This window comes from Equus przewalskii, chromosome 17 (genome assembly GCF_037783145.1).
Source record: "Equus przewalskii isolate Varuska chromosome 17, EquPr2, whole genome shotgun sequence".
NCBI classification, from domain to species: Eukaryota; Metazoa; Chordata; class Mammalia; order Perissodactyla; family Equidae; genus Equus; species Equus przewalskii.
The window spans coordinates 44,435,572-44,460,326 of NC_091847.1; the positions used below are offsets into that span (position 1 = coordinate 44,435,572).

General features: G+C 37.7%; 1 protein-coding gene across 50 annotated transcripts in view; it reads right to left on the reverse strand.

The window, feature by feature from the left end:
* The window catches only part of COBLL1 (cordon-bleu WH2 repeat protein like 1), a 152,880-nt gene that overhangs the window by 49,745 nt on the left and 78,380 nt on the right, over nt 1-24,755 (reverse strand). For 28 of the 50 annotated variants that reach the window (XM_070581434.1, XM_070581435.1, XM_070581449.1 and 25 more), the window contains one exon: nt 11,203-11,391. In XM_070581434.1, the coding sequence (XP_070437535.1) occupies nt 11,203-11,391 (189 nt within the window). Of the gene's footprint in view, nt 1-4,650; nt 4,692-11,202; nt 11,392-13,808; nt 14,122-14,248; nt 14,312-24,755 lie in introns of those variants that run through there. The other 22 variants (XM_070581485.1, XM_070581480.1, XM_070581478.1 and 19 more) reach the window with 8 other exon arrangements.

Below are 24,755 nucleotides of genomic sequence, written 5' to 3' on the forward strand. Positions count from 1 at the left end.
TTTCAGTCCTCAAAATGTGTTCCCTACATCTTTATTAGATGCTTCCACAATAATATTCAGGAGTTTTATGTGCTTCTCTTGAGCTATCTAGGATGCTTATACCTAAATTTGTCTATAATTGCCCAAATTTTGGCTTTGGATAGTAGATATTAAATTTCATCCAGAGGGAGACTAGCATAATGGTATTATTGAAATTTATTTTTTAATAACATAGTATGCCATGAGAGAAATTTGATGCCACATGGAAATGGTACCTTCTTTTTCTGATAGCAAATATAGTTAGGAAGGATTAGGTAATGTCTACATAAATACAACATAATTATAAATACAGTTAAGCTGGAAGAGGAGAGAACTTTCACTGCCAACTGAATGGAGAGCTGTCCACTGTTGTCTATGAATAAATAGTGACACGTTCAGATTATATTTCTCTTTCTATGTATAAATGTGCCAAGTAATAAATGTAAAAGTTAAAACTTATACTTCAAACATCTTTTACTTCTTAAAGGTACAGTTCTTTAGAATCTCTGCCAGAGCTACACAAAAGTTAACAAGACAAAAATAGTTATTAAAGTTTTGTTTTTGTTAATCCATATTTTTGTGCCATTTTCATCCCCTTATGTACAAACATATAAAAATTTAAAGAAAAAGATATTATCCATTTTAAAAGGTAAGAACAATTTAACCCTCTTGATGTACACTTCTTATTTAACTCTTCTGATATGCCTTAATGAATTATTGTATTTATAACTGTGATATATTAATTTTCTAATGGACCAAGAATATTATAATAAGGGCCTATTCCCTCAGTCAACTTGGTCATTTGTAATCTTTGCACACTAGACCAGATTTCATGGCAAGAAGGTTGCATGCTGACTAGAGCTATATCATGACCTTTGAACTCAAAACTGCCTAAATATTTTCTAGTAAAAATGCCTCTTTGAAAGACAATTAGAAATCATACAACTTCTTTACGACTTTATTCTCTCATTCTATAATTTTAGGTTTAATTCTTTAGTCAATAATTCTAGAAGCCCAATTTTGTCTTGAAAATATTCCTATTCCCAGACAGATAAATGCAACAGACCAGAAAGTTCTGTGACAGACACAAATACAGATGGAAATTTAATACTGCATATGATAATGGTATTTCAGATTTCTGGGGGAAGAACTGAATTTTCAACAACTGATACTGGAAAAACTGACTAGCCATCTGATGAAAAATAAGTTATGCATCTAACTTATTTCCTACACTAAAGTAAGCTCCAAGTGGAGGACATATAAAAATATGAGGATATAGCTCTAGGGGGAAAAAAAAACCCAGGATAGAAATTCATCTTTATGCAGGTTAGTTCTAGAACAGTGCTGTCCAACAGAGCTTTCTGCAATGCTGGAAATTTTCTGTATCCATGTTGTCCAGGACAGTGGCCACTCACCACATGTGGCTACTGAGCAATTGAAATACGTTGAGCTGGTGGACTAACTAACTGAATTTTCTTTTCATTTCATTTCAACTCAATTTAAGTAGCCACATGTGGTGAGTGGCCACTGTATTGGGCAGAGCAGTTCTAGTGCATTGGTTCTCAAAGTGAGATTCACGGACCAGCAGCACCAGTACTGCTGAGAAGTTGTTAGAAATGCATGTTGTCAAGCCTCAACCCGAGGCTTGACACTAAATCAGAAACTCTGAGGGTGAGGCACAGCAGTATGTGCTTTGACAAGCACTCCTGATTCTGACGCATCCTATAGTTTTCAAACCAGTGATCTAGAGAGAAGAGGATAAACAAACGAGTAAAATATATAGTATATCAGATAATTATAAATGCTATGATAAAAATAAGATAGGGAAGGAGGTTAGGAAACATCCTAACTGACAAAATGACATTAGAATAGAGAACTCAATGTAATGGGACATCTGGGGAAAGATCATTCCAGGCAGAGCTGACACGTGCAAAGGCTCTGAGGTAGAAGTGTGCTCCACGTGTTTACGGAAAAACAGAAACCAGTCCTCTAGGGTGAAAACAGTAGACGTGAAATCAGAGCGATGATCTTACAGAGCTTAAAGGCCTGGTGAAGACTTGGGGTTTTATTGAGTGAGACAGAAAACCACTGAAGAGTTCTGAGGAGTGATGCCATCTACTTCACATTTTAAAAGGATTATATTCTGATGGCTGTATTCAGAGTAGCCGGCGGGGAGCAGTTACAAAGCTACTGCAAAAATTTAGGTAGGAGATGGTGGTGGCTATGACCCGTCAGAATCCAGATACATTCTGCAAGGAGTTGATAAGATTAAAGCCAGCACAAGAGGAAAGGGGTAAGAAGGCACAAGAAACAGAGAGAAGAGCTAGCCAGTGCAAAGAGGCCAGGTTTGCAGGGGCGCTACAAAGTGGCGGGGTTGCTGAGAGGACTGACGGGAGGCCTAAAACGCTAGTTTAAACTATTTGCTATGTGATATGCTTACTAAGCTCTCCCTGGTGACCTATAAACCATCACCAAGGTCCTGGTAGCCTTGGGAAAGGTTAAATTAAGGAACGAAAGGAAATTTCAGAAGACAGAGGCTGAAAAACAAGAATTCGAAAATAAGAACGTCAGAGCCAGAGGTGGCTCCAAGAAAACAAATCCTTGGGCATTTACAATAATATTATAAAGGGTCTTGAACTTTCCACAAGGTGGGATTCAGGTCAATCTTATCTAGACCTTAAGGAGCAGAGTGACCTCAAGCTGGTATCTGGGTTCCATTTCCACCCGGATGTGAACTCCTGTCTAGCAGGGCCATCTTTTAGCAACCTTTATTCCCAGGACCTAATACAATGTCAAGCACATAGTGCGGTCAACATCACTGAATGAGGAATTTATAGGAACCAGCGACCATCTATCTCTAGGTAATTCTGCGTAAATATCCATGAGCTGAAACATATAACAGATAATATACAACTGAGATCTCTGTATAGTATCTGATGCATGAAAAGGCAAAGTTGTTGAAAGGAGATTCAGAGGCTTTAAAAACCACCATACAGGTGTGAAAGCTGTGTTGCTTTTTATTTTATTTTATTTTTTTATTTTTTTTTTAAGATTTTATTTTTTTCCTTTTTCTTCCCAAAGCCCCTGGTACATAGTTGTATATTCTTCGTTGTGGGTCCCTCTAGTTGTGGCATGTGGGATGCTGCCTCAGCGTGGTTTGATGAGCAGTGCCATGTCCACGCCCAGGATTCGAACCAACGAAACACTGGGCCACCTGCAGCTGAGCGCACAAACTTAACCACTCGGCCACGGGGCCAGCCCCCCAGCTGTGTTGCTTTTTAATCAACAGACTTGACTAGTAGCCTTGTTGTGTCTAAAGCCATGACATCTTTAGATTTAAGCATTAAGTTGGGCTAAGACCTTTTCCAAAACAGCCTCAGACCAGTTCGAATGCTTGAAGCATTTAATTGAAACCTCAGCAGTTGGCACTAAAAGCACAGAAGAGATGACCCTAACCTAGCTGATTTTGAGGGTGGGAATTACTGACTGTCTAGCTCTACCAGAAAGGAGCCGTAACCCTATGAAAGTAGGACATTACTTTTAAGTGGGGGTCCATCCAGTGGGGCTGCCGTTAGGATTATTTAAGTCACAAAGTGTACCCACAGAAAATGAAATCATCTTGAGCATAGTTGTTTAGAATTATCCACCCGGATGCCAAATTACTTCAACCAAAGACAACCATTTTGGTTTGAGGATAATTATCAGAGCTGACGCACCAAACAGCAGTTGGCTCACAGTTTCAACCACAGGATCACCATAGGAAGGATGCTTGTTTTCTTGTTTGCTAAGGCGGGAGTACTTCTAGCAGTCCACCTGAAAGCTGAGCCAAGTTATTAAAAGTTGAAAAGGACTGGCTGAACTTGATCATCGCTTCCTCACTCAAATAGGTAACAGTCTCTTCCTCCATTATACCACCGTGTCACTTTGAATTTTGGGTTTATTATAGTACTTAACAGAGCATGCTTTGCATGAGTCTTATTTACATATCTTTCTCCTGCAAAATAATGAGTTCCTGGAGGGCAAATTTGTTTTTAAGACTCTTTAAAAACTCTTCTTTGAAAGGAAGAAATCCCTATGAGATTTCCCACTTCCTTTTAAAAATAAATAACAATCCTTTATATTAATTTCATATCTGTTACTTCATTTGAGCTCACAACCACCACAAAAGCTACTCCCATTTTATGAATGAAAAAATTGAGGTTAGAGAAGTTACATGAGCAGATTATGAAGAGCATACATAGAATTAGGGTGCAGTCAGGATTAGAACGTCTTGACTCCTAATGCAGCTACATTTAGCCTCATGATACCATAAGGCAGGATTCAGGCTGGGGCGGATGGTTTGCAACAAGCTATCTGCTGTAGTTTTACTTCATGGATTAATGACATCACTAACTCACCTCCTAAATCCTCTGGTAACCCTTTCTGCGTTCATGACGTATATCACAGGTAATCTTGTCCTAGTTTTGCTACCTGATAGATAATAGAAGACTTCCATTTTTGTGTTTTAAAGATCCAGTTGGGTACCAAAAATGAAAGTCACGGTTCACCACAGAGCTTTCACATCAGCAAGGTGTCCAACAATTGCCTTGGTGAATTTCCAAACTCCAAAGGTGTTTAAACAAAGTCACTTACCAATAAGGTGGCTATGTAATTTATCATCCAACCTGGGACACCTGAGAGTGAAAGGGGGCACTATTAGTAGTTACACTGGGATAATAGGTTAAAACAGGGACTGTCATAGGAAAACGTGGATGCATGATGAAAAGTACTTATTATGAATAGATGAGTTTCAAGCATCTTATAAGGGGCTGAACTCTATGAAAAAGGGTCTTCCTTATTATGATTCTTTAAATCTCCCCCAGTATATAATAAACTACTTTACCCATTTTCAATACATCCTCAAAACTGAGTTTGGTTGAACTGGTTCTAGTTGCCCCTTACAAACGCACACTAACAACTCAATTAGACTTACCAATGATGGTATGGGGGTTTTTAGAACATTCCTACAGTTACTGATGTTTGTTTGTCTTATGCTAACCCATCTAGTTCAGTAATGAGTTTGTAAATGAAGCAATGCTCTCTACCTATGCCTGTATACATGAAATGAAGTGGATCAGGTACAGAAAACAAAGAAACCTTGTCTCAAAGTTGAGAATGCTTATTGAATTATGCACAATAAAGAGTTGAAGATAATTGATAATAGATCAGATCAGCATTAAGTGGACAAAAGTTCTTATATCAAATACTAAAAACAGATATTTCTAAAAGTAAAAAAGAAAAAAAATTGAAATTCACTGCTTTAGACTAAACTCTACCTGGTCAATTATCATGGATGTTATATTAGGAGATAATTATAATTAAGTGCATAAATACTGTGATTTAAGGACATACCAATTAAAACATATACACATCCCTTATAAAAACAGAAATATCACAAATATATCTCACTGCAATTGGGGCAATTGAAATATGGACAAAGGATAAGGTAAAATTTTATTGACATGAAAGTTAGAAATCATTGACTGAAAAAAGAGCAGGTAAACAGATAGCACGTGCAATATGATGCCATATTGGTAAAAAAAAAAAAAGTGCCTATATAGGCATATGGATACAGAAACATTTGTGTGTGTGTGCATACATGTGTACGTGAATAAAAGGTTATACACCACAATGTTAATCGTTGTAATCTACCTGCTTAATAATGCCATGGCACTTCAAATTTTTTTTGGCTTTTCTGTATTTTCCTACTTTCTCTAATGTTCAACTATTGCATTTGTAGCCATGAAAAATCAAAAACAAAAATTAACAAGGGTCATTCTTATAAGGCGAAGCTGCCAGGAAAGGATAGGGAAGACGGTGGCCCTCCTAGGAACGATACCCAGAGAGCATTTGTGAGGATTCTGTCACCCATTCTCAACCCGGAGAGCAATCAGCCAACAGATGCTTACATGCTCCCTGGCTCAGGGCTGTGCAGGGCAGTCCCAGGGCCTCAGTTACAGCATTCTTCAGTTCCACCAAGTGAAAACTCAGGCAGCACTGTTACACTTAAATAACAGTTAAAATTCCAACGTTTCTTTTAAGCAGCTACAGTTGAATTAGTATCTAAATCAATTCTTTTTCACAGAGTTCAACTTTGAAATCTATTAGCCTATTATATAATGTATTTATCACACATTTGTCATCATTTGACACTTTTCAATAAATATAAGTATGGAAGGAAATTTTGAAACTCTTTGAGATCTATACTGCTGTGTTACTGTTTTTTTTTTTAAAAACGCAATTGACCCACATGATCCAGTATTATCTTGTCATTTTTCATAGTCTACTTTTTTCCAATAGGTGGCACTGCAGTCCACGTAAAATGCTCCTAAGCTAGTTATCTGACCCACCCAACGCCAGTCAAATCTGTGGGCTTATTCGCAACACTGCTATAAACTGTGCTACTGGACAGGCAAATCAGGCCACAAATCGTGCAACATATCCCTGGGTCATTTTACAGGCAAAGGCCAGAGAAGTGAAGTGACTTGCTTGAGGTCACACAGCAAGTTATGGAATCAACTATAGGGCCTGAGATTTCTAACTTCAAGTTCTATGCTTTCCTTATTTGTGTTTCCATTCATGGCATTCTCAGATTTGCTCAAATCAAAAGAAATTCCTATGTATGGTAGGGGCATAAAAGAGAGAAATATTCTCCCCTGTGATAAATGGTATTGATTCCATCCTTCCCTCTGTAGGAGAGCGAGTGTGCTAGTATAGCCATAGGATGCTCTCCCTATAGGCTAACAAAGAGGATTAATGCCCATCTTTCAACAAATTTCTCAAATGAAAACTGCTTGTAAAGTGTCCCAGAGGAAGAGAAAAGAGGAAAACGGAGTGAACACTTATTCAGTGAGGAATAATTACATACGGGGCAGACACTGGCTACAAGGTAAGGACCCCATATTTCCTTGTTCTCTGTAGTATTTATCACAGTTCAGCATATAAGCTAATTTTCATTAAAAATTAACTTTTCCCAAGTCCTGGTACACACCACCACTTAGGCTGTTGCGTAGGGTGGCATTTTCTGAGGAGGACAGCCTCTAGGCAGCTGGTCTCTAACCACAGTCACCTTTAACGCTCACTTTAGAAAGGCACAGAGCTGCTGTGTCAGGTGAAAAAGGTCGTTCACTATACCAGCACACTCGTACATATATACATAAATATATATAGGTATATATACGCATATACACATACACATATATAGCTATACTACAGTATACTTTCTGTTATATATAAATAAAATATTTTAATTCCTCCTTCCTTCAGCCCAACCATCCATCATATGAGGATACACAGAAATGCTCAAGAGTTTTCCGGCTGGCCCTGCAAAGGATCACAAAGGCAAGATGGCAGACACGAGGTGACTTTTGGTCATTAACGAGCCAGTATCACTAAGCTCTGGTACCTAAAGATTGTTAAGCCAGAAGAAGGATACCAACCCAATTCAGGATAACAAGCTTTTAGTCTCCCCCTGAGCATAAAGTCTATTACCAACTCCAACTTTATTGTGTTCCCTAATCTGAGTCAGCTCTTTGGTGAAAAACCAATGTACAGCAAGTGCATTCTTCTGAAGATAATGCTGTGTGTTCACATTCTTGAAAATGGAACATTCTGAGCATAACTCTGCATGAGTTGTATTAGGAAGACAGAGGGGAGTTTTCTAACAATCTCCAAGAATACATTGTGAGCAAAAACAATATTTCTGAAAAGTTAAATGAAACATATGATAAATTTCCTAAATATTTATTTCAGTCTAATATTGATATTATTCTTCAAAGGAAATGCATAGAAATAATACTATCAAGATAAACATATTTATATTGGAATATGATCTACATTGGAACATAATTATAAAGGAATATTTACACAAATTAAGAAAAGATGGTCTCAAAATTATACTAGAGACCCTTCACAGTGACATATGGAACTCTGATTTACCTAAGAAAACCTTATGCACTCAAACTTATTTAAAATTACTCCTCCCTAGGCCCCCACCAAATTCCTGTATCATTTTGTTGAAATTTTTCCTATTCCATTTATAGTAATAAAGCCATGAAGAAATGTAAATTATCTATGTCACAGGTCTTCACATTAGGTAGCTAACATTTTTCAGAAGTAGAATGTATTTTTCTATTTAAACCTTTATGTTGTTGTTGTTATTGTTAACTTTTTTTTTAAACAATGGGCCAAGAGTGGCTGCAACATTCAATACATCCCAAATCACAATCTTAAGATATCCTGAATCATACTCTAAGAGATCTAGAATCATTCCTAAGATATCCAGAATCATACTCCTAAGATATTCAGTCACAGAACCACTTTTAATCATAAAAGCTTAATATAAAAACTTTAGTCATAGCATCTACAGCTTGAGTCATTCCTGAATAAAACTATTAGGAACAAAGTCCCTAAATCAACCCCCCTAGAAAAACATTGATATAAAACAAATTCTACCCTCAGAAAAATTTTTCAGCCCTAAACAAAATGTAAAAAGCAATCAGTATTTGGGGCATTTGCATTCCGGGCATGCTTGCCTTGCTGTCTACCTGGAGAAAACACCTATATTTAAAAGATCCTGGGGAAGCAACTAGGGCCCATTGAAATGCCTCTTCAAAGCACCTCATTTAAGTTGCTACCTCCGTCTACGTATAAGGGTCTAGGAAGACTTTAGTTACTACATTGCAAGAATGTGCTAAACACTATGAAGAAGAGTAATGATGTCCATATGAGCTTATGGTTTATTCAAGAAGACATACATATAAATTATAGCATAGAACATATATCATTTGATAACCATCAATGGTATGAAGTGTCAGAAGAGTTTGGAAAGCTTAAGATATTCAAAGGGGAGTATCAAGGGAAAAGCCTACTTAATTTCAGAGGAGAAGAAAATAAGGTGTCCCAATCTCCAGGCTTGGTACTCTAGACTTCCTTAATTTGGTATTGAATTGCTCTTCCTGCAGTCTTTTATCAAAGTAGTGCCACAAACAGAGGGTGTTTCAGTCAGATTAATCCGAGGGTGGAGGGTAACTGGGGAGAGCCTAGGATAAGGAAAGCAGTTCTCAATAGAAAATGGAGGAAGCCAATACTTGCCAGGCACTGATAGTATTTCATGTAATCCTAGGAAGAATTCAGTTAGAAAACATTTTTATAGATAAGAAAAATAATTCAACAACAGTTCATCGCCCAGAAACAAAAAGCTGATTGATGAAAAATTACTCAGGTTTAGGGACCTGGCAGGCAATTATGCTGGGAGGTCAAAAGGGTGAGGGAAATCTAGGGTCCTTGTAAGTATGAATGTGGTAGAAACGACTGATGCAGAATCCCAGTTAAACATGAGGAAAAACGCAGCAACTGGAAGACCAGTCACAAAGTAGACTTAACAAGGAAGATGAATAACAAATCCAATTAAGAAAGAGAAAGTGGGTAAGCTAGATGTCAAAAAGGTTGTGTCCAAAGAGGGAACACCTTAAGATCTCAGGAATGGAACAGGTTGGAAGTGATCAGTTACCACCATCCTGGTGGACAGGGGAAGTAGACTATGGATGTAGGTTCCCAGAGTTAAGGAAATGGAAGAAAAGTTAGCCCAGGGGAGCATGTGGAAAGGTCTAAAATAATTATGATGGGAGACAGGAGAGGACACCCTGATTCTAATACTGAAGTCATTAAGGTTAAAAAAAAAATCTAAAGAACTCAGAAGGCTGATAGCAGAGAAGACGGCAGTGTAAACAGATGACTGGCGTGTCCAAGAAGAAGTTTTGAGGAGTAGTGATAATGAAACCACTGTCACCTGTCAGCATCAAGAACTAGGACAGACATTGCCTTCTTTTTTTTTAACGTACGTTCAATTCAGGGAAAATTAGATGAATTGCCTTTATTACCCCCAGCCATGTCCATTATTGTTATTATTTTAAAACTGGGGTAATGGTATTATTTCAGGGATTGAAGATGATGACTTACAAGATGCCTTCCTCACCGAACAGAGGAATAACCCATGTGATTACCCGTGTCTTAGGTCGAAAGCCCCCAAGGACGTTCAGAGGTTTCTCAACCTCACAAATATGCTTCAGTGTGTGATCTCCAAAACTACTTTCGATACATAATAAATGGAAAAACACGACTTACTTAAATTTGATGAGAATTTAATATACAATACTACGTATTGTTTGCTAATGTTGAGCTTTTCTATGTTCATGTTCTTGCAATAGTCTGTAAAGTTACAGATAACCTTGACAATAAATCTTAAGATTAAGGTTATCTTGAATGAGTTTCTTCTAGATAAAAGCACACTGTAAGAATGCAACACCCAATATATTGCTTACTTATTCTTTTGTTCTTTCACACACACACACACACACTATACTAAGGTCAAAATAGCTTGAATTTCTACAACTTGACTCCTGATAACAAATGCGCAGTTGAAGGTGAAATGTGGAAAAGGACCAATACACAACTCCCGTAACTTTCCACTTCAAAATGAAATGGAAAATTATACTTGGCTCTATTCCATTTTTCCAATTTTTATGCAGTTATTAAAAATAGGCCTCCTAAATCACATCTTCACTTCTGAGTTAAAGTTTAATTTTACATTTCTATTAAATTTATCCACATTTTTAAATAAATTAATTAAATCATTCAATGAAATTAAAAATCCTGCTAGTTTTACAGATGGATTTATCTCTTTTGATAAAAAATAGAGTATTACATTTTAAAAGTAGTTAGTAACTTCTGCAAAATCAAATTCAGAGAAGCAGCTTAAAAGAGAAAGAATAATTTGGAGAGGAAGGGAAAGGGTTCTTTTTATGGGTCATTGACTTGCTTTGTAAGTTTGTCTTACAAAAGCAATATAACTGATGACCATTTTTCTGGGAAAGGCTATTTTTAAAAAAATTTATTAAATGACTAAATATAAAATAGCTCTAAATTTCAAGAGTTACTTGACAGGGGTTGTGGAATTCATAGCATTGATATTAAAACATCATCAGAAAAATTTTAATACCTTTTAGCACTTTTTTTAAATAGATAACTAAACTAAGTGATAAATGACATATTTTGTCAAAGAAAAAAATCAAGAAGTATACAACAGAGGGTTTCAATGACAGAAGAAGAAAGAGAATTCCTGGTATTTCATGCGCTCCACCATACCTGCCATGAACGGTAGTAGATTTGATAACATCCCCAGGCAGAACCACTGAGAGTTCAACGTCTTTATCTACCATGTTTTCTTTCTGTTCCATGATAAAAGCAGAGGATTCTATAGAATCATCAACTGAAGAGGCATCAAGGTATTTGGTCTCAGCTGGAGGAAGTGGTGCCTTCGCTTTTGTTTTTTTCCTAAAATAAAAACAAAACATGAAAAATAAAACATATGTATTTTAAAAGTAAATTTTTACTATGAAAAAATTTCATAAAAACACAAAATGTGCATGTATATATGATTTTCACATCTAGACAAAAAAATGCACCAAAACTTAACTGTTAGTTTACTAGGGATGATAGAATTAAGGATTTTCTTTTTGGCTTGTCTTAATCAGCAGTTTTGCTTGTTTGTTTTCAACAATATGCCTACATTACTTGGTAATAAAAAGAAACATGATAAAGAGATTTGATATTCGCAGCCATTAGGTTCAATTAATGCATGCTCACTATAGCAAAGCAAAAGTATAACATTTTCTTTGATGAGATAAATTATAAAAATCCTCCTTCAGGAGCCAGCCCCGTGGCCAAGTGGTTCAGTCTGCACACTTTGTTTGCGGTCCACCGGTTTGGATCCTGGGCACAGACCTACACACCACTTGTCAAGCCATGCTGTGGCAGCATCCCACATAGAAGAATTAGAATAACTTACAACCAGGATATGCAACTATGTACCACTGCTTTGGGGAGGGGGAAAAAAAAAAGAGGAAGACTGGCAACAGATGTTAGCTCAGGACCAATATTCCTCACCAAAGAGCGTACCTTTAAAAAAAAAAATATCCTTCCTGTCAATATCTCATTCTCACACCTCGTTATAGCTCTTGTGCCTTTTATCCATTAATTTCTAATCTAGTGTGTTCTGCCTCTCTTCCAGATAAACCCTACATATCCTTCAAAGTCTAGCTGAAACCAATCTCTCCTTCCCACCCACCCCCTACACAGAGTCTCTCCCTATAGAGCACAGACAACAGATTCCATAAAGGAAATATTTTTTCCATTTTTTCCTGGGTGTCAGTTCCACCTCTTTGCCACCATTTATAACTCTCTGCAAGAAAGAAGCATGCTGTATTTCCCACTGAGCTTCACAATCAATGATGAAGTGTGATTGGTTACTTAATAAATTATTTTTTCTGTTTCAATGAAAAATGTTACAAATAATTATTCTAATAAACACACTTCAGTGTCCCTTACTAGGATGATCCCTTAACTGATTTATAATAGAACTAGGTAGCAAACATTCTGAAAAAATTCACATGGGCCAATTCAATGATTTGATGGGTTGAAAAAGGAAACGAAAATAAATATAAAGTAACTACAAGTAATAACATACACATATTTTTTTGAAAGTCTTGCAAATTAGAACTTTTGAAAATGTTACCATTACAGGCCGATTGCTTTTGGAAGAATAAATACTACTGCTTTCTATTCAGAAAAACACAAATTTTGATTCTTCCCTCTCCCCATTTCCCAGGCAAAACAAAAACCAAACAAGATAAAAGGGCTTCTTTGTCGGTACACATGTAACATCCAGCCATTCAGTATGTTCAAAATTTACGGCCTCACAAATCTAAGCACGTTTACACATTCAGCATCATGAAAAAATAGAAGCAAGTTTCCTACATTGTACATAAATTTTCTAAAATAATAGGGCTTTAATTTTTAGGAGTATAATTTCAGAGATATATTGCACTTCAGAAAAGATTTCTTTAACAATAGTGACAAAAATGAAGTTTTAAAAGTGTTACAATAAATATAACAAGCTTATAAAATCTATATGAAGAAAACTTTATCCAATTTCACAACATTTTTAATCCACAGAAATTGACCACTCATGTATTCAAGAAACATTTATCCTGTAACAGACAATCATGTAGCAGATTCAGCTAAACACTGGGGATGTGAAGATGACAAGACCCAGTCGTCAGTTCCTACCCCTAAAGGGTTCATACCCCAAAAAGGACTGATAGATATACACAAAATTACAATAAAGTTTGATGATTGCTCTAATATAGGTCTGCAGATAGCACCACTAATGCTCATAGAAAGAGAAACTTTCTTAGGAATCCAGAAATGTTTTATAGATGAGAAACATGAGTTGGGTTTTGGAGAATGAATAGAAACTCAGGGAAAAAACAAGAAATAATTGATATTGCAGGCAGAGGAAAGCAAATGGAGCCATGAAACAAAGTGGCACTTTTTAGAATTGAACAGTTTGGTAAAATTCCACAGAGAACTCACAGGAGACAAGAAATCAGTGAATCAATTAAAAAGCTTTTATAAATAAGAGAATTTGGCAAGAATTGTATAAATAAGAGAATTGGCTTGGTACAAAGGTAACAAGCTAAAGTCAATAGTCTCTGTAAACATAAGCAAAAACTAGTCAGGAAGTATAATGAAAGAAAAAACTTCTTTTACAACAACAAAAATGAATTGTAAAAGTTGTTACAATAAATATAACAAGAACTTTGCAAAATCTATATGAAGGAAATCTTAAACACAAAATATTCAGCTGGAATCTCTCCCTTTGACTCCAAATTTGTAAATCCAATACCTACTTGACATCTGGACTCAGATCACTAACTGGAATCTACAACTTCATTTAACTTCCGATTCCTCTCCCCAGCTCCTCCAAACCAAATCTTTTCCTCTCCAAGTCTTCCCATCTCAGTAAATCACAATCCTTTCAGTTGCTTGGGCCCAAAATCCCCTCTCACACACATCCTCACGATACAACCATCAACAAATTCTGCCAGCTCTCTCTTCTACAAACAGACCCGGAATCCACCAACACCCTTGCTCACAAACACCTCTGTTCCAGCTGCTAACTGGTCTCCCTCCTGCCAACCTTGTCACGTTACATTCTATTCCCAACATGGCAGCTGGAGTGACCCTTCCAAAATGTAAGTTAGAGCACCACACTTCCTCTCCCACCTTCCAATGGCTTCTGGCCTCACCCAAAGTAACATGCACAGTCCTATGATCTGTCCTCTCCTACCTCCAGCCTCTCCAGTCTCCTCTCCCTGCCTTTCTCCCTAGGCTCACTGCATTCTAATCTTATGACTCGTGCCTTTTCCTTGAACACACTTAGAACAACCCTGACTCAGGACCCTCTACAGAGTTGGCTCAGGACCTTAAGATAACACCTCTATTTCTCTGCTTTACTTTTGCCTTAGGGCTTACCAGCCCTTAACACACTTGTTTATCATGTCTCCTTCCACTAAAGAGTAATTCATCCCATGAGAATAGAGACTTGTGTCCACTGCCATGTGTCACACATATTTGCAAATGCATAGAACCTCTGGAACAATGCTTGCTATATAGTAGGCACTCATATTTACTGAATGAATGAATTCGGTGAATACTTCCACAAAGATGAGTGTACAGTTGGGAAGGAGAAAAGTTCTTACCACGAAGGAGGAAAATGAAATTTTATATCAGATTATCTCTGTTGGATTTTGGAAATTGATTATATTTTATTTTTAAGGAGATGAGTACTGACAAATACACACTAGATTTATTGGCAAGGGTAACTGGGAACTTCAGGGCTTTAAAAGAGCTTCATGGAGAAGGCCAGAAGAGAGGCCCAGCTGCCACAGACAGGCAGGTGAAGCAGCAGGAAAAACTCGGTCCACAGAGGACCAGGCTTTCAGGAGAAGCAGCAGTGAAGAAGGTCTGATCGGCACCTCCAGCTGTCAGGGGGATCGTCCCCGCCCCTGCTTTCATGATTCCAGGCACCTTCCCATGGTCAAGTGGTGCTCATCATGATCTCCATTTGAATGCCCTCCCCATCCTCTCTGCCTTTACATATTCTATCTATCCTTCAAGGTCCAGAGTGAGTCACAATTCCTTGGGACGTCTTCCCTGTCCACTGCACACTGCAATGAACTCCTCTGGCTCATAGTTTTAATGTTCTGTGTATTCTGTCTCATTTCCTAAGGTAGTTTGCGTCTGTGATGAAAACCTATCTCTAATTACTAAAGATAAGCCTACTTTAAAAAAAAAAAAAAAAGGAAAGCAGAACAAAGCACTAATTGAAATATTATCTGCATAGAACTTCTATTAAGAACATCTTAATATTCCCCAGTATTACTTCAAATATAAAAGCATCTGTCATCTTTGGTCCTGAAAATTGGAAAGCACATGTGAATCAGACCAAGATCCTTCCACACTGAACTAGAAATCCAATAGGGAAGATGCAATGTGTAAGTAATTAAATAAGGAATACAATTCAAAAAAGAAGTGTCATTAAACAGATGGGCAACCTTGAAAATTCAGAGCAATGAGCGCAAGCTGAAACTAGCTCTGTGGGGGTGGAGAAGCAGGTATCAAGGTGCACTTCAAAGGGAAGAGGCATGTGACTCAGTTCTCGAAAGGAAAGCAGAATTTAAACAGGTAGAGCCTGTAGGATCAGGTATATGTTGGTTCCCAATTGTGACCTGTTTACATTAAATTTAGGAATGTGTCTATCTGGTTAAAGTTTGCTTAGCACATAGTACAGTTTAGTACAAAGAATACAGGTAGAGGCCTGGATTGGGCCTGAATCCTAAGTAGCTTTAAGACTTTGTTAACTTATTTGACCTTTTACTCACCAGCAAAATTTTTAAAATACCTTTTACCTAGTCACATCTCTCCCAATATTCTTAATTTTTTGACTGAGACAGTTTGAAGCAATAACAAAATTAAATTAAATGTCACCAAAGTCAAAGATCTAGTGAAAATAATCAAAGGTTATAACTAAAGTGTAGGAAATCCTGGGAAAGCAGAAAAAAAAAAAGTTAACACATGAATCTGCAACAATAACTATAATTTAGTGCTTAAGAATACTAGCTTTCTTTAATATTTTAAAATCACCATAACTGCCATTGAAGGCCCCCACGACTTTTAAACAGGAATGTGCAGTTTTCTTACCCAAGGGATTTTTACATAAGCTCTTCATCACCAGTGGCCTAGTTTGACTATCAGTTTCTGCACCTTAGAGGGTGCTACTCTTAACAGTCAACAATAGCAAATTTCAACAAAGGTGGGTGGAAAGGAGGTTATACTGAAAAGATACTTGGGACAGAAAACTTGTCTAGGTCAGGGCAAAAATTCGCTAATCAAGCCTTAAAAATCACAAGCCATAGTAAATTATGGCTTAAGTAAATTACTGCTTTATTCATGAAGATTATCTCAATATGATGATTGATTTTCATAATGAAAATTAAGGTGAAATTTCATATTATGCAATAATATACTTAGAAAATATCAAAACAATCTTAACACAGAATTGGTATGCTGCTATTACTACTGATTGGTCTTTTTATCAATTGATTTATAAAGCACTTCAAAATCATGTGTCCATACTAATCATTATTCCATTTCCGTCAATATTAATATCCTTAAATCAATGAAAAGAGGGAATAAAAGAGAAAAACAACAAAAATCTACTCAAATACCTTTTCTTGGTTTGAAAAAAAACAAAGCCTTAAATTGTATACGAGATATACTTACATCCTTAATAAGCTACTCAAATCCAACAGAATCTCATGTGTTTGCAAAATCTATGCAGAATTCTTATAAATTCACTAAGAGAAGTACTATGCAAACTGGTTTTAATGTTATAATGACCAAAAAGGATTGTAATGGTCACCTTCTCTCAGTACCGATCATCCAATAGCAAATGCACTGTGACAAGCGTTGATGAGGAAGTCCTTCAAAATAACTGGCAATGTTCTGACGGTCCCTAAACTACGCATTTCAACTAAAAAGTGGAGACCAGTTCCTCAAAACAATTTCTTGGTGTCTCTCTCTGGGCTTAATCAAATAGATTTTATTAAATAAAAATTTGTTCCAATAGTGGGCATAACATTGTGCTATGTGCTTGAGGAAATGCAATTAAGAACACCAAAAGGTCCTTTTTCCTGATGAACCTAATATCAGATCAGAGGGAATATATCAAAGTGGCTTTAAAAGATAAGCAATAATGAAAGGCAACAAGGAGAGACTCAAGGCGTTACATGACTCTTGACAGACACTTCTCATGTCAAGGTCACCAATCGCCTATGTGTGTCTAAATCTAATAGACAATTATCTGTCTCATCTTGGTCACATTTAAGCAAGTTCCTAAGTTCCAATCAGGAACACATTCCACAGCTGCCCAAGCTCTCTGCTTGGCCTTCTCTTCCCTTGGCTTCTTTATGTGACAACATAATCTATAGCTTTCTTGCCTCTTCACTGACACTCCTCAGTCTCCAACGCCCTGATCTCCTTGCCTGATTTCTCAGCACCCCAGGGCTCTTTCTCTGTCCTTTTCTCTTCTCTTTCTACAACCCTCACTCCCCACCTGATTTCAACAAATCCCATAGATTTAAATACATCTACAAGTTGATGACTCTCAAATTCACATCTCCAATCCTGACCTGTTGATTGAGCTCTGATTTACATGCCCAGTAATCTCACGGCCATCTCCGTTTGGATGTCCCATAGGTATCTCACAACCAAAACTCTTGATCTCCTCTCCACCCCCAACCCCTATTCTCATCCAAACCTCCCCCAGTATTCCTCATCTCTGCAAAGGGCACCGCACTCACTGCCCTGTTAACTCAAGCAAGAATCCTAGGCATATTTTGATTATTCTCTGTCTCTATTTCCTATTTCCAATCCATGATCAGGCCCTGTGGACTCTTAACTCTAAAACATATCCTGAATCTGTGTACTTTTCACCGGCTCCTCTGCTACCAACCCCAGCAATTAAGCCATCATCTCTTGCTTGGACTGCTCCAATAGCCTCCTCACTGTCTCTCCTGTTTCTCCTCTCGTCCCTTAAAATCTATTCTTCTCTGCAGTAGTCAGAGAAATCTTTTAAATACGTAAATCAGATTACATGACACATCTGATTCTTCACTGGCCTCCCAGTACATAGAGAATAAAACCCAAATTCTTTTCCTTGGTTTACAAGGCCCCAGATGAGCTAGCCTGGTGGTTCTCAAAGTGTGATTTCAGAGCAGCAGCAGCACCTTGGAAGTTGTTAGAAATGCAAATTCTCAGGCCCTACCCCAGACCTATATAATCGGATACACTGGGTAGAGCCCGGCAATCCTCATTTCACAACCCTCCAAGTGATTCTGATGCATGCTAAAGTCTAAGAAACCACTGAGCTAGCCTCTGCCAACATCTGAGCTCTGCTCTTACCACTCTCAGTTTCAATTCCCTGTTTAATTCACACTGGCATCCTTTTCCTTCCTCAAATAGATCCAGCCCCCTCACAGCTGAAGGACTTTCACAGCTGTTCCCTCTGCCCAAAATGCTTTTAACCATTGAACTTCAAATTGCCTGCTCCTTGAGCTCATTCAGACTTCAGATCAAATATTTCCTCTTCATGGAGATATTCTCTAACCACTCAAAAGAGGTGCCAATGCCCATCCCTACCCATCTCTGCCCATTCTTTACATAACCCTGTTTTGTCCTCATCACATTTATCATTATCTGATATCATCCTGTTCATTTATTTATTTATTTGTTTATTATTTGAATTTAGCCTCTAGAATGAAAAATTCCATGAGAGTTGGGACCTGGTCTGTCTCATTCTCTGCTAGTACCTAGAACTTTGACACAAGATGGAGTGGGTGCTCTATAAGTGTTTGCTGATTTAAGTGAGGGAGGAAGAGAGGGAAAATTACATCAGTTCCATGAATTCATAGGAGAGTAAGAGCTTGGTGGGTTGCTGAGAGTCAAACTATTTTGTACCACAAGCTATTCTGTGACCCGTCAGACGTATAAGAACTCCACAGAGACTTACATAGGTAAAAGTATTTAATCCTCAGGAAGATATTAAATCCTCTACGTATTTGGGGAAAAAATAGGGCTCGGGATTAAATTGAAAGAGAATGAATTCTATAGTGGAAAGACACTTCCTTCATTTTGCCCAGATGTTCAATGACTTGGCTGAGGCCACGTAACCAATCTGTGGGTCAGAATTCAGATGTCCTGGCTGTAGCTTCCCTCGACCAGTGAGGATCATGATTAATACGAGGGGAGAATAACTTAATTCTGTGTTACCTTTTCACTTTAGGAATGGAACTCATCTTTCAGGTACATTTGGCATAATGTACCAAATGAAGAGGCAGTAGGTATCCTTCGCATCAAAGTACGTACTTATTAAATGCTAGTGCCTTCATGTTCCAAAAGTAAGTTCCAATGAGGACATAAAGGAAACATAAAATGGCTTTTTTCTTATGTTACTATCGTATTATCCACAACAGCTAACCCCTGAGTGTTGACCACGTGTTGGAAATCGTCCTAGGTGTTTCCCATATACTAACTCCTCCTCACAGCTCTGTATGAGGTAAGTGCTACTATCTCTCCATTCCAGATGAGGCAGCTGGTGAGCAGAGAGGTTAAGTGCTGGAGTGGAGATTTCAATCCAAGTCGTGAGATTCTAAAGCCAGTGCTCTTAACTGCTACACTATATCGTCCCTTTGGGAACTGAAACGTTAAAACAAAATAAACTGACAACAACAAAAATGATTGAGCACAAGCCAAGTGTTAGAGGAGAAAAAATGAGAAGTTATTGAATATCTACTGCTAAGCACTGTGCAGGTGCCTTTTTTCTATTTAATCTCATGAGGCATTTGTCATTGCCATTTAGCTGGGGTTTACAGAGGTTAAGAAACTAGCCCCGAAGCACACAGAACATAGTACCAAATCCTCCTGATAACCTTGACAAGGATCATGTAAATAATTCCTGATGCTTAAATAGGAACACAGATGCCAGATGTAGAATGCCCCACTCACACCAACCAAGGCTGCTGCTTCTGCAGGTGGAGTTGTGGAAACAGTGTATTGGGAATCAAAAAGCATGGGAGTATCCTAAATGGCTACCTGTGTTACCTTAAGTTAATCACTTAATTTCTCTGGTCCTCCATTCCCTCATCTACAAAATACAGGTATTGGGCTAGATGATCTCAGGTCCCTCCCACCTCTAACATACAGAGATTTATGCATAATAATTTACTTAAAAACTGAAAATGGAAGCCTCAGTAAGGTATTTTAAGCCTGGGGGCCGGGCACAGTGGCTGAGCTAATTTACAATTACCATTCGCTTAAAAGAGGGATATGGACAGGACCCCCATTCCCAGGGAGCTCTTCCTATCCTGAGAACAACTCTGGTCCTGGTCAGGAAAGGATCTCTTGTGAGGCCTGCAGGAAATGGTTCCATTTCCAAGCAAAAAGCCTCTTGAAAAGCTTCTGGTTTCCATCTCCCACACTCAGTTCCTGTACATTTCAACACCCAGAATACAAGATCACTATCACAAGCCACTCGTCACGTCAGCTTTTTCGCCCCATTGCACCTCCACTCAAATCTGACCAAAAATCTAAAGCCACTATACCCTGTGTTTCCATCATCTTAGATTTCTTTCCTTCTCCCCAGGACACACACAAAAAGTGCACAGATTTCTGTTATTGTAATTTCCACTTTCCTGCTCCTTTCAAATTCCATTTTATTTCCCTCCTTTTACAGCCAAACTTCTAGAACTTTGCTGTCCAATATAGAAGCCATGTGGCTACTGAGCACTTGACACATGACTAGTGTGACTGAGGGACTACATTTTTAGCTTATTTAATTTTAATTTATATTTTAAAGCTGACGATTCAGTTATTGGAAAATATTTAAGTATATTTGGAACAACTTAGGTGTATAGATTATTTTCAGGTGTAAATGTTATGACATCAAAATATAGATCAAGTATATCCAATGGAAATATAGCATCTGAATTGAGATGTGCTACAAGTGCAAAATACATACTATTTCATAGACTTAGTACAAAAATATTAAATATCTATTAGCAATTTTTATATATTGATAACATATTGAAATATTTTTTGATATGCTGGGTTAAATGAAACATATTATTGTGGTTGGCAGCCTTTAAGATGACCCCCAATGACCCTGCTCTTCCTTGTGTAATCCCCTCCCCTTTAAGTGTGGGCTGGATTTAGTGATTTGTGTCCAGTGAACAGAATGCAGCAAAGGTAATGGGATGTCATTTCTGAAATTAGGTTACCAAGACTGTGGCATCCGTTTTGGGTACTCTTACTTCCTCTCTCTAAACAGAAGCCAGCTGCCAGGTTATGAGCTGTCCCATGTCTCTGGCCAACAGCCAGGGAGGACTTGAGGCCTGCCTACAGCCACAAGAGTGAGCTTGGAATCAGATCCTACCCCAGGGGAGACTTGAGCCCTAGCCTATACCTTGATTGCAGCATCGCCTCCCTAACCAGCAAGCTAGAGAACTACAGTTCTATATAAACCTTATACCTCAATTTCAGCTTCAGGTGATTTAACATACATGCTATGCTCTAAAGCACCCACTGCTCATGCCATTACCTGCACACAGAGGACATCTTTACAATCCACCAGTGAAAATCGTGTCTCTCTTTGCATCCTCATCTTTCAAGAACCTTTCTTGTTTTACCCACGAGTCCTTCCACTTTAAATTCTTTCAGTATTTTGTTTATATCTATAGGAGGACACGTGTTCAAAGCCTTTTGTTCAATAAGTAGCTATGATGATGTCCCACACCCATCACACTGTGGAGATGGAGTGGGGTAAATCCAAAGACAAGACATAGGTCTTCCCCTCAAGCACTTACGGTGTGGTAGAAAGAGCGAAGAAGTAGCCAGTATCAGTAGAACTGATACAATGCAGGAATAAAGCACCCCAGGCTACCTTGTGTCTTATAGCATAGTTTCTACTGTATATCACCTTATTTGCCAGATAAGGTAGCAGAAATCATGAATATAATTTTTTGTACTTTTGATTAATATCATCTTTTTCAGTGTATGCTCAATTATTTCTTAAAGAATGAATCTACTTAACTATAGTTTTCATTATGTTCATTCACATTTTTGTAATCTCTCTCTCAAATCTTCCCCTTTTCCTGCTTTCGGGAACTTCACAGTTAAGTAAAGTGAGGGACAGGGACACAATAGAATCTCTTTGTAACACCAGGTCTTTGAGGATAAGTTAGCATGAGTAGATGAAGCTTATGTGGTGATTTAATTGTCATATAACCAGAAAGACATAACCTGCTCTATATTCTGACAAATAAAAATGGAAAGCAATAGGATATATTGGAGAATATGAGGAAGCCATTTGGTATAAACCTAATTCGGCCTGACCTTGTCTTTCCAAAAGGGCCTGACCTTGGCTGTTGAGCATGCATTGTATATCTGCTTTAGATATTCCCTATGGCAAGAACAAAGGCCCTTGAGATAAAGGTGCAACTTCCCTCCCCCTCCCAACCGTTGGCATCTCCTTAAGGATTAAGCATCTTTCCTTAGGCTAGAAACTGATTGCTGCGCTCACCTGTGACCGCCCAGCTGGAGACAATAGATTTGCCTCCTGCTACGCCCTCTGAGATAGTGGACCCACTACCTGCTGTGTCCATCAAGCGCTGTGCCGACAGGGCAATCTTGTGACTATTGTGGGAGGGACATTTCAATCATATGTGAAACATCCTGCTTGGGGGTATATAACCACTCTGTGCACCTCACTTCTTTGGTGCCCTTTCTTCCTTCAGGAAGAAAGGCCCCGGGCCATGGTCCTCAGATTTCAGCTCAGAATAAACTCACCCAAATTTTCATTTATAGATTGGTTATGGATTATTTTCGTCGACAACTCTAATTCATGCAATGTGTCATGTAATAAAGACAGGACTCTTTAAACTTACGTATCGACTCAAAAGCTGATATTTCTTAAATCAAATTAGACAGTTCAGCTGCTGCTTAAATACACTGTCCCCTTAAATCATATAAACAAATTGACAATACTTATTATTCTGTTACACTTACATATATACATATATATAAATCACTACGAGTGCAAAATACATCTCAAATACATCTTATAAATAGTTCTGACTCATGCTTAATTATAATTTCCTTTCTTTAATAGACACACACAGTATAACCTTCCAGTGACAACATTAAGACATGGCAGAAAGGTACAGTGATAGAAAAAAGGTATACGTTTACAAGTAAAAATGAAAAAAAAACTACATATTAATCACCAAGTGTTACTGATAGAGTTTAAGATTTCAAAATATCAGAGATCTTGGTTTGCACCTGGATCTGTGCTTATTAGTTATTATGTCATTTAATCTCTCTGAAAAGATTTCTCCAACTGCAAAACTGGATAATATATCCTGCCTCACAGGCTGCTGAGGGGGTTAAATGGGTAACGTATATTCATTGTCTAGCCCACTGGTTCTCAAACTTGGGTATACCATGGATTCACCTGAGGAATTTTAGAAAATGCTAAAGCCTAGGTCCCACTCCCAGAAATTCTAATTTAATTGGCTGTGGGAATTTTTTAAATTTCCCCAAGTGATTCTAAAGTGCAGCCAAGTTGGAGAACCACAGGTCTAGCATAATGCGTGACACACGGTGATACTCAATTAGAGTTAATAATACACCTCGATAAGAACTGTGTAAACTCTGAAACACTGCCTGCAGGTTTCTCTCTAGGGTCAATCAAGTTCATGTAAATTCAGGAAGGTCTCAGAATCAGTGAATATAACAAATCTTAAAAGTTGTGCAAAAGTTTAGTAATAACTTTTTCAAATTCAAACCCCCATTATATTTTTGGTTCCTTTTATCAAAGAAGGAAATTCCTTACGAAAAGAAGGAAAACATAAATTTCCCTTGATATTTTTCACTGAGGCATAATTTATATACAGGAAATTTATAAATATTAGTGAATACATTTTAACATATATACACACACTCAAGGAACCATCACAGGGACTAAGATATAGAGTAGGATAATGTATCGATAAATTAAAAAGTAAAGATTAAATTTCTCATATCTGTCCCATAAATGTCACCACAATTTCAGTTTGTCTCTGGGCTTTCCTAAATATCTTATGGGGATGTTTATTTTATGCAGAGTTAAGAAAGTCAAACATCAACAAGAAAACAGCGAAGAAAGCCTCTGGTAGAAATGGGCATATCAAAGGAGGAGATAAAAAATTAATCAAAACAAATGAGCAAAGTGGAAAAAAACAGACTTGAAAGCAATATAAACAATGAGTCACAAGACAGTCAACAGCATTTATTGGGCACCCACTGCGTGCTCAGTGCTATAGAAAAAAACTGGGTAGATTAAAGACATACTATATGAGTGCTCAGATACCAGTAGCTTCAAAATGAAATGAGTCAACCCAAACAATTTCAAAGATACTCTAAATGGACCCTATAAAAAAATTCTAAACTAACTGAATGCTTATCTAGTTCCAGGAACTGTGCAAATGTTTTACGTTGGTAATCCCTTGATAAATACTGTTCTTTTTAAAAAATATATTTCGGTACCTTAATAAATTCATAAACATTGATAGAAATTAGCAAATAATTTCTCTCAAAAATAAATTGAAGCTCCAAAACTGTGACCCAGTGCTCGCTTGCTGTTCCACTCTCTCTATGCACAGACTTCTGTCCAGTGAGCAATAAACATCAGTAGCAATGGG